Source organism: Patagioenas fasciata, chromosome 6 (genome assembly GCF_037038585.1).
Source record: "Patagioenas fasciata isolate bPatFas1 chromosome 6, bPatFas1.hap1, whole genome shotgun sequence".
In the NCBI taxonomy this organism is placed as follows: domain Eukaryota; kingdom Metazoa; phylum Chordata; class Aves; order Columbiformes; family Columbidae; genus Patagioenas; species Patagioenas fasciata.
The window spans coordinates 15,241,133-15,256,833 of NC_092525.1; the positions used below are offsets into that span (position 1 = coordinate 15,241,133).

The following is a 15,701-nucleotide window of genomic DNA, read 5'->3' on the forward strand; positions in this document are numbered from 1 at the left end:
CAGACCACAGAAACGAGCTTGCCCTTTGCCTGCCTCATTACTCGGTGGCTCCCCATCCTCCTCCTCCTCTGGGAGCCTCCCTGCACCCAGCCACCTCCATGGGGACCCACAGCTGGGACTGGGCTGGCCGCTGTGCGAGCATCTCGCAAGCCCCGGCACCAAGGAAGGCAGGAGGTTGAACTGGGAACTTGCCCAGCGGGCTGGTAGATCAGGCTGGTGGCTCTGCCCTAGGGCAGAAACAGGCGCTGTGTCTCACTGTGACCAGCACCGGGGACTTGGCTGCTCAGGGAGGTAAACCCAGCACCTTGCCCAAATTCCACTCCACTTCCACCAGTGCAGCAGCCTTGACAGAGGCCAGGCTGCAATTCAGGGCACACCATCCCACCTGCAGTGCCATGCAGGGACAGCCAAGCACAGCATCCTTTAGCCTCTGACTCCACCAGCCGTGCTACGTGCTGGGAGGCAATTAAATTGCATCTCACTTCTCCCTAGGGCGAGAAAAAACAATATTCCTCACTGCCTCCGCAAGAGGAAAGAGATGGGAAGGATGCAGGGTGGAGTAAAAATTAATGAGGTGTCTTCCCCTCTTTCAATTCTCTCTTGCCACATAGGGTTTAATGGTTGGAAAGCAAGCTGAGATCAGCAGATATCAACAGCACTGGAAAAGCACACCCATGCAAATGAGTCCTGAGCCCAGCACACCCAACCAAATGAGATGGCACAGAAATGTGCAATAAAAGAAACCCTGCACAGCTCCTAGTGGAGATAAACCAAGTCAGGCAGAAAAGCTATCCGTGGGCATGATTTATTCAGTGCCTTCCTCTCACCCTTGCTGCTCCCATCACTGCTGTTTCCACTTGCCACTGCATTGAGGGCACATCTGTGCTGCTCCAGAGGAGCAACCTCAGTCCTTGCTGACACAGCAAGCTGGACCTACCCAGCACAGTGACTGGGACAGCTGGGACAGAGACGCTTGTTCTTTCATTGAGGGGCAGAGAGAGGTGCAAGGCAGAGGAAAAGCTCTGATGGTAGCATGAGGATGGACACGATGCCTCTGTCAGCAAAGGTCCCCACGATTCCACAGGACTAAGAGCCAAATCTCTGAATATAACAGGAAAGGGCTCTAACAATGATATGGGTGCAACAACAACAACATACAAATTAAAAAAAAAAAAAAAAAAAATCAAGGTTTATTTACTGAGGGTGCATGTTTCCTCATTACTAGACTGTAACAAACGGCCCAAAGGAAAAAGAAAAAAAAATGACAAACCAAGAAAACCCACCTCTCATCTCTCTTATCTGAGCATGCTCCTTCCCCTCCAGTTCCTCCCAGCCTTCCCATCCCACTTCCACGCTGAGCTACCCATTGATGGACCAAGCAGAGGGGTGGAAGGGATGAGCTGAGCATCTACATAAGACACTGTTTTAATGAATCCACCACACAGAGCAGCTGGGGTGCCTGGGATCTCTTGGGGGTCAGCACCACCGAGTCAGGTCTCTGTAGGCAGCAGTGCCAGAGGAGCCACTCCTGCCTGTGCCAGGGAGATGGGCCAGCAGTGCCCACAGCCACATCTGCTCCTGCTTTCCGTGCCACTGATGTTCAAAACAAGCTGTTCCCAAGCCTGGAGGAAGGGCTGGCGCCTGCCCCGCGGTACCTGGCAGCGGGAGGCATCGTGCATCCCACGGGATGAGCACACAGTGACATGGATGCTTCCCAGAAGGGCTGGATGTTTTGGCAGGGCTGGTGCTCTGGTCTTGCAGCACGCAGGAGCAGAGTGGAGCAATTCACACATACACAGCTCCAGGTGCTCCAAACACAGAAGAGTATTTTTTGGGTTTGGGTTTATTTTTTTTGCATGCTTCAGACGAGGACTATCCAACAGCAAGTGCTCAGAGACCTCCCCACACAACCAAAATCCTGTCTGGCAGCAGCCACTGCTCATCCTCCTCCTCCATCAGACACCAGTAACCGCATACATAACTATTTCACCTCTACAAAGAGCATTTCTCCTCTCCCCAAAAATCCCCCAAAGCCTTGGTCTAGGAGCTCAGTTCAAAGCTGGTATAAAGCAGCTCAGAATTACACTGATTTCCACCAGCTAGAGACCTGGCACAACTTTGCTAAGAACCCTTGGTCTCCTCCCAGAGAGCTGCCAGCTGGTTGAAATACAGCTGCTGCTTCAATAGCGCACAGAATAAAAGGCCTGGCATTATTCACAGCAGAAAAAAAGACAAGTATTGCAGCATTTTCATGTGAGCAGCTTCCACTGGCTGGATAGGAGGGGGAGGCAAGCAGGGGGAGCTGCTGGGTGTCAGAGAGCTCTTCTGGCTAAGCTGTCACAAGCTCGCACCCAAGATGTCCCATGGGTCACGCTGTTTGCATGGACACCCTGGGAGTGATCCAGTTCAGCTACAGCCCGTTAGAAACCCATTCACCCTGGTCTTACAGGTGCTCTGCAGAACCCACAGGGCATCACCACCTTTCCTCTACCTCAGCCTTCACAAAGAGATGTCCGTTTTACCGAGACCAGATCTTCCAGCAGAAGCTCCCATCTGCCACACTTCAGGACCTTCTCCAGCACCAGCTTACCCAGCAAGCCCAGACTCTGTGCTCCCTCCCTCCACACGAAAATAGAGACCCAATGATCAAGATGAAAAACCTTATTTTGACCAGAACATTTCCATGGTGCAGATGGCCAGCATGCCACAAACCTTTAGGATGCTCTTTGGTCCCAAACCACCATCCATGGAGTGTCCCTGGCTCCTGGTCCGTGGGTCACAGCCCCAAAATGATGCAGAAGACAGCCCTGCCAGAGACCACCTCCTTCCTCAGCCAGCTTCACAAACAGCTTTCTTCATCCTAGAGTGATTACAGATAAAAAGCTTACACACCAAAGCATTCTCTTAATGAAATGCTTACTCATAGGTCTCAAGCCCACAGTGACAGTGTCACCCACTGAGCACTGGCACGATTATGTGCCAGCAGGGAAGGCATCCATGTTACAGGGAAAGTGTTTTAAAGAGCGGATAGAGATCTTGCCAGGAGAGCCAACCTCAAGGAGAGCTGGAAAAAATGGAGCCAGTTAATCACCCTGCATGTGTTATTTGTCTGGGTGGAAAATAAGCTGAAAATATCTTGTATTTCAGAGCAAGCACATAGTTTTCGGTGATGCAGTCAGCTGAAGCCCTGGCCTCTAAGTTTCAGAGACAGGCTAAGCCCAGCTCTAAGCCCAGCTGTTCCGAGGCAGCTTCCTAAATGGAAACGGCATCCAGACAGCATAGCCCTGGGCACGGCTGTTCCCACCTCAGACTTGGTGGCTTGCTCAGGATCCCATAAACACGGAGAGGTGTTGAACAGATTGCTTTTTGTGGTTGAAGCAAATGTTGATCCTAGCACTTGACCAAGTACCCGCTGGCCAGCGTGCTTTCCAGAATCCTACAGGTTCAGCTCAGCAGGGGAGAAGGATCCTATTCATTGTCTCTCCCAGTATTTTAGGCATTTTGGCCAAGCTCTGGCTCAGGACAGAAGCAGCTGGGCAATTCAGCCAGCTGCTCAGCACCTCCATCAGCCATGCGGAAGGGCTTGAGCCACCCAGTTTTGTGATGAGAATAAACAGCCCAAACCTGTATCTGTTTAATAATTCTCTTTTTAACAGCATGTTTGGCACTGGGGAAAGCTGCCAGCAAAAACTGTGGAGTCTAGTGCCTCATCCACCCACGGGACATGAAAACATACAGCCAGGCATTGCTGCTGTCAGCTTCATCTCAAACGTGAGCGGAGAAAGAGGACCTTTCCTTCTGAACCCACCCAGGCTACACCCAGCCAAATGGGGTGTTGGAGATCATCAATTCTACTGGGGAACCAACCACCACTCTGCCAAGCACCCTTTGCTGTCCTGCACCCTACGCCCAGCTGGGCTGGTGCCACAAGACCCGTGGGGTGTAGGATCCCAAGGGCTCCCCAGATCTTTGATGGTCACATCCTGTGGACATGGCACCCTGGGAGGGCAGCCAGTGGTGACACAGATGGAGAAGCTGTTTGCACTGACATGGTCTTCCCCAGGTTCTGCAGTCTACCTGCTCACCACGCCAGCCTGGCAACCCACCTTTGCTGCTGTGTTTTTTGGGGCTAGAATTGTAGAAGTCTCCACTTCCATTTTTCTCCAGCATCCCCAGCCTTTCTGTCACAGAGCACAGAGAGTTCAACAAACAAGGGTTGGAGAGGAAGGTCCCCAGGTGTGGTGTGCATGCCTGGGCCAACCCTCCTAGCAGCCAAGAAAGGGCTTGCTAAGAGGAGTCATGGCCACAACCTGTTGACAAAAGGAAAGCAGGACAAACAAGCTGGCTCCACCTGGGGCAAGGGATTAGAAACCTCGGCACAGCCCTCTGATTCCTCCCAGCAAACCAGCCGTGGCTGGAGGCAGGGATTAAACCCAGTGGCAGAGGAATGTGGCTCCTTCCCGCTGCGGACTCCAAGTTGGCACCGCATCCCCACTCAAGACGCAGCTTACATAATGTAGCTTATGAAAGCAAAATAACCCAGCCATGCCAGCCTGTGGGCAGGCCAGGATAGAGGAAAAAGATAATTTTTTTGGCTGAGGTAAAGCCTAGCTGCCCCTCTGCACTGCTACCCCAGAAGTGTTGCACCATCTCACCAGGGATGGGAGGAAAGCAGCAGCAAGGGAGAAGGCTTGGGACAGGCTGGGTCCTCCTACAAGACTGTGAAGAGCTGCAGCCCTGGTGCTCATTCAGAATTCACAGAACATGGATTTCGCCCCCCCCAGAGTCCCCCTCCACCCCTGAGTTTCTCCCCAACCAGACAAGTTCCTGTTGAGGTCAAGCTGTGCATGCTCTGCATACAAGGCCACCACAGGTTTTGGGGGACTAACCCACAAGAAGCACCCAGCCCCAGATCTCATTCCTTCCAAATGCAGGCCAGACACCTCCAGGAGCAGCTGGGAGAGGCTCTGATCCACACCATCTCCCACTGGGGATGGAGATCCTGGAGGCGCTTCAGTGCATAGAGCAGCAGGGCTGGGCACATCCTTGTGCAAGGCCGTTGCACAGAAGTCAGGGACAGTCCCAAAACACCCGGCACTGGCTCAGAGCAGAGTCACAGGGAGCAAACTGAGATCATCATTTCTTCATGAACCAGGCAATTAACAAGTGACGCATTTAGGCATCCAGATGGGTGACTGATATCTGCCATAATCTACATGACCTCAGGAACAGCTATTTGTTTCTCCATAATGCAAATCCTGCAGACAGACTGGCTACTTTATCAGCAAGCAAAGAGAGTCAGGACACAGTTCCAAAGCTGCAAGAGTCAGAATGGTGCAAATGGGCACTGCATACAGGTGGCCGGTCCCAGCTGAAGAGCCAGGAGAAGAACCCCTTGTGGGTGGAGGATCTACTCAGAAGCCACCCCAGTCCTGACCCTGCATCCAGCTGGCCAGGGAAGCCAGGCAGACCTATGGAGATCTTCCCTTTCAAGAGCTTCCACTTATTTCCTAAGTGACTGTCCTCAGTTTAATCAGTAACTGAACGAGTGGGATGAAATCCTGGCTCAGCTAAAGCCAAATTACCAACATCCATGATGGCAGGATTCCCCTCTCGACTCCACCAGCTTTCTCATCCGGGTCACACAAGAAACTATTATACCAACCAGCCACACTTGACCTGTTCCCTGTGGGCTGGTCTCCAGCACCTTCCCAGAGCAAGCTGTGACCTTCTTCAAAGGGACAAAGGAGCTCCAGCCTCTCTTCTACATCTCTGCACCAGTTCACAACACAGCTGATGAACAGCAAGTGCAGATCTCAGCCAGGACTTCTCTGAACACCACACCAGAGGAGATGCTGGACCTCCAGGAGATACTTGAAGGGAACAAAGCGGGGCTGCTCTGGTAACACAAGATGTTGCAGAGCTCAGCAAATCACCCCCTCAGCAGTCTGTGTCTGGTTCCCTCCCTGGGACCATCCCTTCCCGTCCTCTGCAGGCAGAAACAGGCCAATATCAACATCCCAGGAAAAGAGAAAAACACAGATTCGGAGAAATTAAAACAATTTCGCCTCTCTCCCCCCAGGTAATGGCATGCAAAAGACAGCTCAGCAAAACCGTACCCACCTAAGACTGGCTGATTTCTGCTCCACAAGCCACATTCCAGAAGGGAGAGGTGGTCACCGCCAGGGCTGGAGGCTTCCTAAGGATGTGAGTGCCGACCTTCCAAAAAGGGTCCATCTAGGAAGATCAAGGAGCACTAAAAAACCCACAGAAAAAAAAAAAAAAGTGGTATGTGAGTACTGGAGCAGCACCAGGACACTCAAAGGGAGAAAGGGTAGAAGAAACCCAACCAGACACACCTGATTCTTCAGGCTTTTCAGAAGTCCCCATGTCCTCGCCATAATTGGGCTGGCACAGCCCCATGGTGAAAGATGCTGCAAGTGTGATTTTGATTAACTCATCTGCTGCAGGCTATATTTGAAGGGAGCTGTGGCTAATTGTATTTTGATTGCCTTAAAATTCAGTCACAGGGGAAAAAAAATGGCCTGTGAGCAGATATATTAATCATTTTGGAGCAGCCTTGTTTCCTAAGCTGGTGTTTGATTAAAAGGGAGCACAACCAACAGGCACTTCCAAAAGCTGGTGCTATTTTTGATTGCTTCATTCAGAGCAGTTCCTGATGCTCCGATATGCCTAGCAAACCCTTTGGGGCTGATACTTGCATTTTCTTGTATTCAGCGAACATTTCCATATCGTTATTCACGTTTTAAGGATGTGTGAGTAAACAGAGAAAAGGGATTTGCTCCTTCCTGAGAGGCTAAGATTAAAAGCCAAAATGTTTTATACATACATAAGCAGTAAATTCAGCTTCTGAAGGTTTTGGGCTCAATTTGAAGAGCTCCACAGCCTCAAGAGGAGGCCTTTCCACCCTGCATAGCTGGGAAATGGTGTTTAGGTAACTGCAAAGCAGACGCAGCAAGGAGCCTTTAGGCAAAAAGTCAGGGAAAAAAATGTCTAGAGGAAAGGAGGGATTATTTTTTCCTTCTAATTCATTATCATATTTTTTAAACATATCTTTTCAATAATTATCTGAGAAGCCATTTTGCAGCACAGTGTTGTTTCAATCTTGTTTTCAGTTGGGTAATTGTGAAGCAAGTGGGTAAATGCTTTCTCAGCTGAGAACAAGAGGAATCATTAAGCATCAAGCTCCTCTCCTAAACTGATGTTCAGTGCAGCTGGAGGAGCAAAGGACTGACACTTATTCCCATTATCACCCTGATGGGCATGTCTTGTCCCTCCTTTTGTGCAAATGCCCTTACATAAATTTCCTTAATTTAGGCATAATCTGTTTGGTTTTTTTTTTTTCCTCTGCAAAATTTTCTCAGAAGGCAGAAAGAACACTGTCTCCCCTGCACCCAAATTTAGCAGAAAACCCCAACATTTCTGAGCTCATGAATTACTCCAGAGCACCACAGGTTTCTTCTGGCTCCAGCCCAGAGGACCAGGGTCCTCATGGTCATGTCGCAATCAGAGGAAAGGACATAGTGTCCACTTCTGCTCCGGTGACACTCCACACAGGCACAGAAAGGGTAATTTTGGGATCACGGTGTGAAAAGTGCCGTCTTGAACATTACCCAGAAGGGAGATGCAAAAGACCACTTGGTCTACCCCAATGTGACAGCAGGGACAGTCTCATCAGCCCAGCAGGATGCTTGTGTGTGGCTAATCCATATTTAAAGATGGGAATGAAGAAACTATCTCCTGGAGAGCTGGGAAGCAGCACCACCAGCTAAATAAAGGACTGTGTGAACAACACATTTCTACTACCTTGGTTACTTTTCTGAATGTCTGGTTTTGTACCAAAGGTGGATGAGCAGCATTTTTTCCACATCGAGAATAGGAAAGGGTCCTCCTCCACAAACCCCCCTTTTTGTGAAGTTTCCTGGAATTTTATTTTCTGTGGGATTTCTACATCCTGTAGAATTTCTGTGGAGGAGGCTGGAGAGATGCACAAACTCCTGTGCTTACCCCATAGCCCTCCTTATGGACACCCACAAGCCCATACAGAGAGAACCCCAAATTCCAGTCACAGCTAGACCATCCACCACCAGAGAATCAACAGTCAGCTACAAAAACCATACATACAAGGAAACAAACCAATCACCACCACAAACCTGGAGAGCCCACAGGGATTGGAAGACCGCTGCCCCCCAAAAAACCTCAACCCACTAAAGAAAAGCCAAAGCCTACCCACTATCAGGGTAAAATTCCCTTCAGAAGGTGAAGGCAATGCACGTACAAGAGAAGCCGCCAGGAGGAATCACAGAAAGGAGGCACAAGTCAGAATTAAGGTTTTGTGCTTCTTTAATTATATATAAAAAAAAAAAAAGAAACCTATTTGGAAGAAGTCCAAATACAACAGAATAGAACTTGTACCATCTAAGATACCCAAGTGTAAAATCCCAGAACGTCTGAACTCCCCAGCATGAGCTGGGAGGTGTCAGGGCTGGCCAGGAGGGACCGGTGGCCTCTCCCTTCTCCCAGCCCCCATCACAGCTGGATGGCAGGCAGCCCGAGAGCCAGGACACAACAGAGACATCAACAGTCTCTTGTAAAACCATTCCATTTTAGCAACTAAGAACATTATGGAAATTAAGAAAAAAAAAACCTAAATCTTTTTTTCTTTTCCTTTACCAACAGCCCTGCTTTAGTGACATGCTAGCCCCGCTGGAAAGGTAAAACACTCACAGCTCTGTCCAGAATGTGGTTAACCAGTCAACTCCTTGTTCAGGACACCTCCATCATCTCGATCGAACGCGCTCACGAGCGCATCGCAGCTGCTCGAGTTACAGTGACAAATGATTCTGTGGGGTTCCCGGATCTGGAAACCGCCTCCTGCGAACTCCACGCTGAGATAAATCTCTGAAATAAGTCTCCTCCACCAAGCCCTCCAAGCTCACCCTCGGTCCCACCTGGAGGCCACCCTGACAGCATCCTCAGAAGCTCTGCCTGCTCTAGCCAGGTGAGTCGCTGGAACATCATATCTTTTTTTTTTTTTTTTAAAAAAAACACTTTCATATACAATTTTTTTGTTGGCTTTTTTTATATTTAAATAGAAAAATACTACTTCACTCTGTGTTATGAGCCAGAGATCAGTTGACTTCCAGTGACAGAATCAGGAGTTCTCAATGCTCTTACACTGAGCTCAATACCAGAAGATTCCCAGGAACCTCAGAAGGTAAAGATCTCCCCATCACACCATAGAAGCAGGAGCACGCAGGGCTCCATCACAGCTCCATCTTCCCTTCTCCGCAGCAAGGAACCAACCTTAGATAACCATCAGCCTGCAGAGAGTCAGCGGTGGGGCCAACACCCCAAACCTGACTCTTGGGGGAGTCAGCTGTAGTTTTAAGCTTTCCACTTGCCAACTGGGTTTTTTGTGTGTGCAGTCTGTCCCTGGAAGCCACTGGATCCCATCAGATGTACATATGAATTAGACAAAAAAAATAAAACAGTGGTTAAAAGTTCTCTAAAGACCTTCTTCCTCCTCTCATCTTCTGAAGAGTCAATGACAAACAGACATGGATAAAACTAAATTTGCCCTCCTCCCCACCTCAAGACAACAAGAGTTACTGAGACACAAAAAAATGTGTTATCTTGTACCCTCAGGATTACATCTAGAAGGGAAGATTTAGGGGTGCGGGAATCGCGGGGGGAAGGCGGTGTTTGTGGGCGCAGTCCGCTTAGTTCTTGTACTCGAAAGGCTCGTCTCCGGTTTCATTGAGGAGACACGTGCGGACGAGGGCCTCTGTCACAGCATACGGATCACAGTTGGCGGAAGGCCGGCGGTCCTCGAAGTAGCCCCTCTTCTCATGGCCCACGCTCCGGGGGATGCGGATGCTGGCGCCACGGTTGGCCACCCCAGCTGAGAACTCGTGGATGTTGGATGTCTCGTGGAAACCCGTCAGGCGCCTGGCATTGTCCAGCCCCCCTTTGGGGTCGTAGGCACGGATGTGGTACTGGTGACGCTTGCTCAGCTTCTCAATGGCCTCTTCAATGTGCCTGCGAAGGGAGCAAGGAAGAGGGGAAGACACAGTGAGTGTCAGATGGGAGTACGAGCTGAGCCACTCTTGGCTGTTGCATCCAAGCCACAGCAGATTCATCGCTGTCCCTAAGCTGCTTCATGAGGAAGCCTATTGTAAGAAAAATTTATCTGCAGAAAAGCTTGTCAGGAATTGGAGCAGGCTGCCCAGGGAACTGGTGGAGTCACCATCCCTGGAGGGGTTTAAAAGACATGTAGATGAGCTTCTTAGGTACATGGTTTAGTGCCAGTGTTGGGTTAATCATTGGACTCGATGATCTTGAGGGTCTCATCAAAATAAAATGATTCTATGAATCTATTATCCTATGCCCTACAGCCCAGCCCAATTTTCTGATCATCTCAACACAAGGATTCTCTTCACTTCTACTTCTGACCCAAGCTGGTTCTTGAAAATGGATCTCCATGGCCTGAGAAGATCCCTCGGGAGTGCTGTGCATGGGACACCACCAGTTTGACCCACGGCCAGATCCCACAGACACACTGCCTTGAGGAACCTGCTCTCAGGGGGGAGATTTCTTACCACATAAGTTTCTATTTGGGAAGCTCACACAGTCACGGGTTGGCTTATTATCTCAGGGCATCACTAAGAATAAGGCAAGAAAACACTGCTGCCAGGAAGAATCCCTTCACGGAGCTCCACTGCAACCCAGTGCTGTAAGGTCCCAGCACATCAGTCCCACAAGCGAACTAGTATTTTACATTTCCAGGATCTTGTTGTTTAAGAAAACATGTCATTAGCTTCCACAGCCTGGTGTAGACAGAAGCAAATAGTCTTCCTCTTTCATCATGGTCATGCAAAAAATGCCTATCCTGAATTTATTTGTTTTGAGCAACGGCAGATCAAGAGCTGGGCAGCCTGCTATGAATAGCTGCACCTTGGCCACCCATGCTTTCATCAACACTGGCTGAATTTCCCACCCAACACCAAGATGGGAGTCTATCATTACACAAAGTTATATATCAAAAAACAAAAAATCCAGAAAAAAGGCTCAAACATAACAACCAAGCACCAGAGTGACATCTCCCATGTGGTCAAAACTCTGTAAAAAGCTCACTGCTACCAAGTCCAGCCTGCTGCCTAGCAAACACATACTGCTGGCCCATCTCAAAACACTTACTTGAGACCTCCGTCTTCCCTCATTTCCTTGGTACTGAAGTTGGTGTGACAGCCAGCACCGTTCCAGTTCCCAGGGATGGGCTTGGGATCGAAGGACACGATGACACCAAAGTCTTCGCACACCCGGTGGAGGATGAAGCGTGCAATCCAGAGGTGATCGCCCATCTCAATCCCTTCACATGGTCCCACCTGGAACTCCCACTACAAGAAGGAGGAGTGACTGGCTCAGTGGTGCAGAGACAACCCACAGTGAGACATTTCCCACCCCCTTACACTCTGATTGTTGACAAAACTATGTGGCTCAGAGCCAAATGCTCCTGCTGCTTGCGTTTTATCTGTTCTGTCTGCCTCCAGGAGGCACCTAAAACAATTTACCTGGGCTGGCATCACTTCTGCATTGGTTCCTCCAATTTTCACGCCAGCGTACAGGCACGCTCGGTAGTGGGCCTCCACAATGTCCCTGCCATAGGCTTTGTCTGCCCCTACACCACAGTAGTATGGACCTGCAATGGCACAGGTGGACAGCAAGGAAAACATGAGTTTCCAGAAAGGATAAAGGCTCATACTCAGTGAAAACAGAGCACACAGAAGGAAGAACTCTACAAAGGCATGTGATGTGTGGAAAAGCCCCCAAATCCATTTTTCACAGTAGCACTAGCAGAGCACCGATGGAGAGAGAGTCCCTCCAATAGTCTGGGTTTGTAATCTGTCACGCTCATGCTAGGCAAGTTTTTAAATCACCTGCAGATTAACAAACCAAGCAGCAAATTCGTATGTGGCAAATGACCATCTCAACCTTTCTGCAATGACCTTAATTTCATGGGTTAGTTTTTGCCAATATCCTGCTTGATATTGTCCACCCTCAGTTCTAGAAACAACTCAAATCTTTCAGCTCGCCCAAAGCAGTTAAGTTGCATCCCAAAGATTACAGTGCAATCACCGCACTAAGGAATTCTGACTTGGTCCAGCACAGACTCCCCAAGAGGTTACCTTGGGGTCCAGGGAAGCCATTGGAAGGCCAGCCAAACGGGTGTCCATCTGTCCCCAGAAGAGTGTACTCTTGTTCCATCCCAAACCAGGGGTGCTGATTGGACACCATATCCATGATCCGCCTGCAGGTGTGGCGGAGATTTGTCTCTAGAACAAAAAAGAAACCAACACAAGGCTTATTAGCATCTCCACCTCCACTCTCTCCTTCTACTTTATTTACAGTTTGAGTCCCAGCAGCATTGGTGAAGAATCCCAGAACAGCCCTTTCTCCACCACCAGCACTTTAACTTTCAGGGCCAGGATTTTTTTTGTGCCATGCGCAACACTGAAGGCATGAACAGCATTTGGACAGGTGTCCCCCTCCCCAGAAACACCAGCTCCACCAGGAGAAGAGAGAAGGTCCATTCACCTGCAGACTGGCGATTGTATTTGAAGACCTCGCAGAGAACTAGTTTATTGGGATCCTTGCGAAAAGGGTCCCGAAACATAGCAGCAGGTCGCAGGTACATGTCACTGTTGGAGCCTTCAGACTGGAAGGTGCTGGAGCCATCAAAATTCCACTCGGGGAGATCTGGAGTGGAGAGAGGAACAAGGCACAGTGATCAAGGGTCTCTGGTCACCAGGGTGGGCTCCCCACCACCCTCCAGTATTACAAAGATGAAGATGCTTGTATGGGACAGACTGACAATAGGTTTAATCCCAGCTCAGCTGGTTTTGTTCCAAATGGGGGAAGTAAAAAATCAAAACACCAAAACAAGCAAAAAACAGGGGAATGCACGTCCCCAGCCACCCTGGGAAACACAAGGAGCTGGGCTGCTGGCCAAGGCCCAGCAAACCGAGCAGAACTAAGGACGTTTTCTATGTCACAACAACCCAGGGGGATGAGCAGAGCACCCAGTCTCCTCGCAGAGGTGCCGGGGCAAGCTGGGAGAGAGCAGAGCTTCAAGCTGTAGGAGTGAGGGGCACCACAAAATACCCTTATCCATGTTGCACAGCCTGGAGAAGGTGGGAAAGCAAATATCACATGTGGAGCCCCATATGGAGGAGGAATATGGGCAGCTTGGTCCCTTTGCCCACCCCTCCTGGCTCCGCACTGCCCTCCTGGTCAAAGCACAGCAGTGAACTCCACCCGGAGAATGTTATCTCCTCCATATCCTGGGGGGAAAGTGGGAGGATGGGAAGCACAGAGATTTAAAGGGAGCTGTGCCAACCACTCCCTTAGAGGGAAAGGGGGAAAGAAAAAAAAAAGATAATTCTGCTCAGTCACACACAGTATTTTCATTTCATAACTGTCTCCAGCCAGCACCATGGCAACCTGGGGAAAATCCTAATGCTATTATTGTGTAAGCTGGGACTGTTTGTTCTGAGGGACACAAGCTCTTAATTACACCGGATAGCTCCATTCTTTCCCCTCCACTTTCTTCTGCCAAACTACTTCCGGCCAAAACGAGCACTTGAGAGTCAATGGGCTGCCCAGCCCCTGCCAACAGCCCCCAGCCCCTGCCAACAGCCCCCTCCGCAGTGGGGCAGTGCCAGGGACAGGCTCTCAACCCTGGGCATCTTGCTCAAACTCCACATCTGGAGAGCTGGGAACATTCCCCTGGGCTATCTGGGGAAAGAGGTAACTGGGAGGGGGTGAGGAGCGGCGTCTTCCTCAAATACCATCCTTCTGCCATGAAAAGAGAGAAATGGCATCCTTTCTCTGTAGCAGCCAAGTACAGCTGCTTTCTCCACCCTTTGAGGCGCAGCAAATCCTGCACTTGCCCTCTCACCTTCCAGGCTCTTGGGCTCGTGGTCCAGCGTGCGGGTTTTGCAGCGGAGGTGCTCCCCTGTCCCGTCGATCCAGATGTACATGGCTTGGACCTTGTCCCCCTGCGGCAGCTTCATGTACATGTGCTTGATGGCTTTGCTCAGGTGGGAGCTCGCCGAGGTGGCCATGGCTGCAGAGCGGACGAGGGGGTTCCTGCAAGGGAGGATACAAAAAACAACCCAAGTCGTCAGCCCTTTGCTGCGCTCCCAGATTTTTCACCCCCCCGAACCAGGGAGGAGCACGAGACAGCTCAGCACGGGGCTGGCTGTCATCTCCAGCAGTCCCATGTTGTTCTGCAGGCAGCAAACACAGCAGCTCAGGCAGACGCAGGCAGCTAGGAAAGCCCTATTCCAGAAGTGATGCCTTCAAAGCATCCCGTTAAAACTCAAACTCCTGCCAAAAATGTAGATCTTATCCACCAAGCAACAGCCTTCAAAAGTGCTCCTCAGCCCTATGTGAACTTTTCACCTCTGTGCTCACCAGTGCTCTGGAACAAGGCTAATGCACAATGAAAGCTTTCTTAATATATTTTAATAATAATGATAATGGCTTTTTTAATATACTTCCTTCAGCAATGACGGCTTGCCAGCCCCAGCTGCCTTCTCTGATCAGCTGATGTTATCCAAACTTTGTCTAGGGCAGGAGGCAGCAAAAAGCAATCAACAAGGAGCATAAGCAATCCCTGAGCAACCCAGGCAGCGATGGGGAGGCCAAAGAGGCTCTGGGGAGACCAGCAGCATCCCTGCCAAGGACAGAGAGCCTAGAGCTGAGCTCCCAGGGACAACCAGCCCACATGCGACAGGACCACAGCAGCCTGGGGCCCATACAAAATGCAAATTATTCGAAAATTTGAAGTGACTTGGAAAAGTCACTCCAACGCCCTACACTCCTCTGCAGGGAGACCCGGGCTGCCCGGACTGGCCCTCCCCAGCCCACCCTGTTCCTCTGCGCTGCCGAGGGGGGGGGTCCCGCGGATCCCATTCCACTGCAAGACGCATCACCCACACGTCCATCTGCTGGCAGGGAGGAAGGCACCCATATTTAAGCAAGTAGCTAGAGAGTCTCGCGAAGAAAAAAAAAAAAAAAGTGCAAAAAGCATCTGTTTTCAAGAGAAAACTCAAGCTGCCTCTCCATGCCCCCTTATCACAAAAAACAACCCAAAAACGCGAAGCAGGAACTTTCCCCTACAAGGTCTGGCCAAACAGCCACCGGGGAGCCCCGGACCTGGCACAAGGCGGAGCGTCTCCCCCCCGCCCCTGGGGCCGTGTCGGTGAGGAAGCAGCTGCCGACCCCGGACACCCCCAGCCCCGCAGGCCCCCTACCTGGAGCAGGCTCGGCGCGGGACTCCCACGCTCGGCTCCCAGGACCGCGCCCGCCGCCGCTTTATGGAGCCGCCGCGCCGGCCCCGCCGCACTGATTGGGCAGCGCCGGCCGGGCCCGGGGGCAGGACGGGGCCGGGGGGACACGGGGCCGCCGCTCCGCCCCCTCCGCCTCTTCCTCCGGCGGCAGCAGCGCGGATGGGCTGTCACTGCCCCCCCGGCCCCGGGAAAGGGAGGGGAGTCCCCGCTTCGCTCCGCACAGAGAGAGAGGGGACAGAAAGCAGAGCGAAGAGAGGGCAGGGGAGCTGAGGTCCATTTTGCAACCCCCCTTCCCCCCCCCCAGCCCGTAGAAAAACAACCCTT

At 50.9% G+C, this 15,701-nt stretch overlaps 1 protein-coding gene across 1 annotated transcript; it reads right to left on the reverse strand.

The window, feature by feature from the left end:
- Nucleotides 1–8,346: 8,346 nt before the first annotated feature.
- On the reverse strand, nucleotides 8,347–15,482 carry GLUL (glutamate-ammonia ligase). Its single transcript, XM_065841935.2, has 7 exons — nucleotides 15,342–15,482; nucleotides 13,982–14,172; nucleotides 12,619–12,780; nucleotides 12,210–12,356; nucleotides 11,595–11,722; nucleotides 11,221–11,420; nucleotides 8,347–10,062 (listed from the first exon to the last, which is right to left on the reverse strand). Exons 2-7 carry the CDS (start codon nucleotides 14,145–14,147, stop codon nucleotides 9,744–9,746), a joined length of 1,122 nt encoding a protein of 373 aa, XP_065698007.1. The 5' UTR covers nucleotides 14,148–14,172; nucleotides 15,342–15,482; the 3' UTR covers nucleotides 8,347–9,743.
- Nucleotides 15,483–15,701: the final 219 nt, after the last annotated feature.

What these genes read in the sequence shown, in the direction of transcription:
- GLUL (XM_065841935.2), bottom strand. Translation starts at nt 14,147, where the DNA reads ATGGCCACCTCGGCGAGCTCCCACCTGAGCAAAGCCATCAAGCACATG. An exon ending in TGGCTTCCCTGGACCCCAAG is followed by an intron (nt 11,723 to 12,209) that starts GTAACCTCTTGG and finishes GTGCCATTGCAG; the next exon opens with GTCCATACTACTGTGGTGTA. An exon ending in CAGAAGTGATGCCAGCCCAG is followed by an intron (nt 11,421 to 11,594) that starts GTAAATTGTTTT and finishes TCCTTCTTGTAG; the next exon opens with TGGGAGTTCCAGGTGGGACC.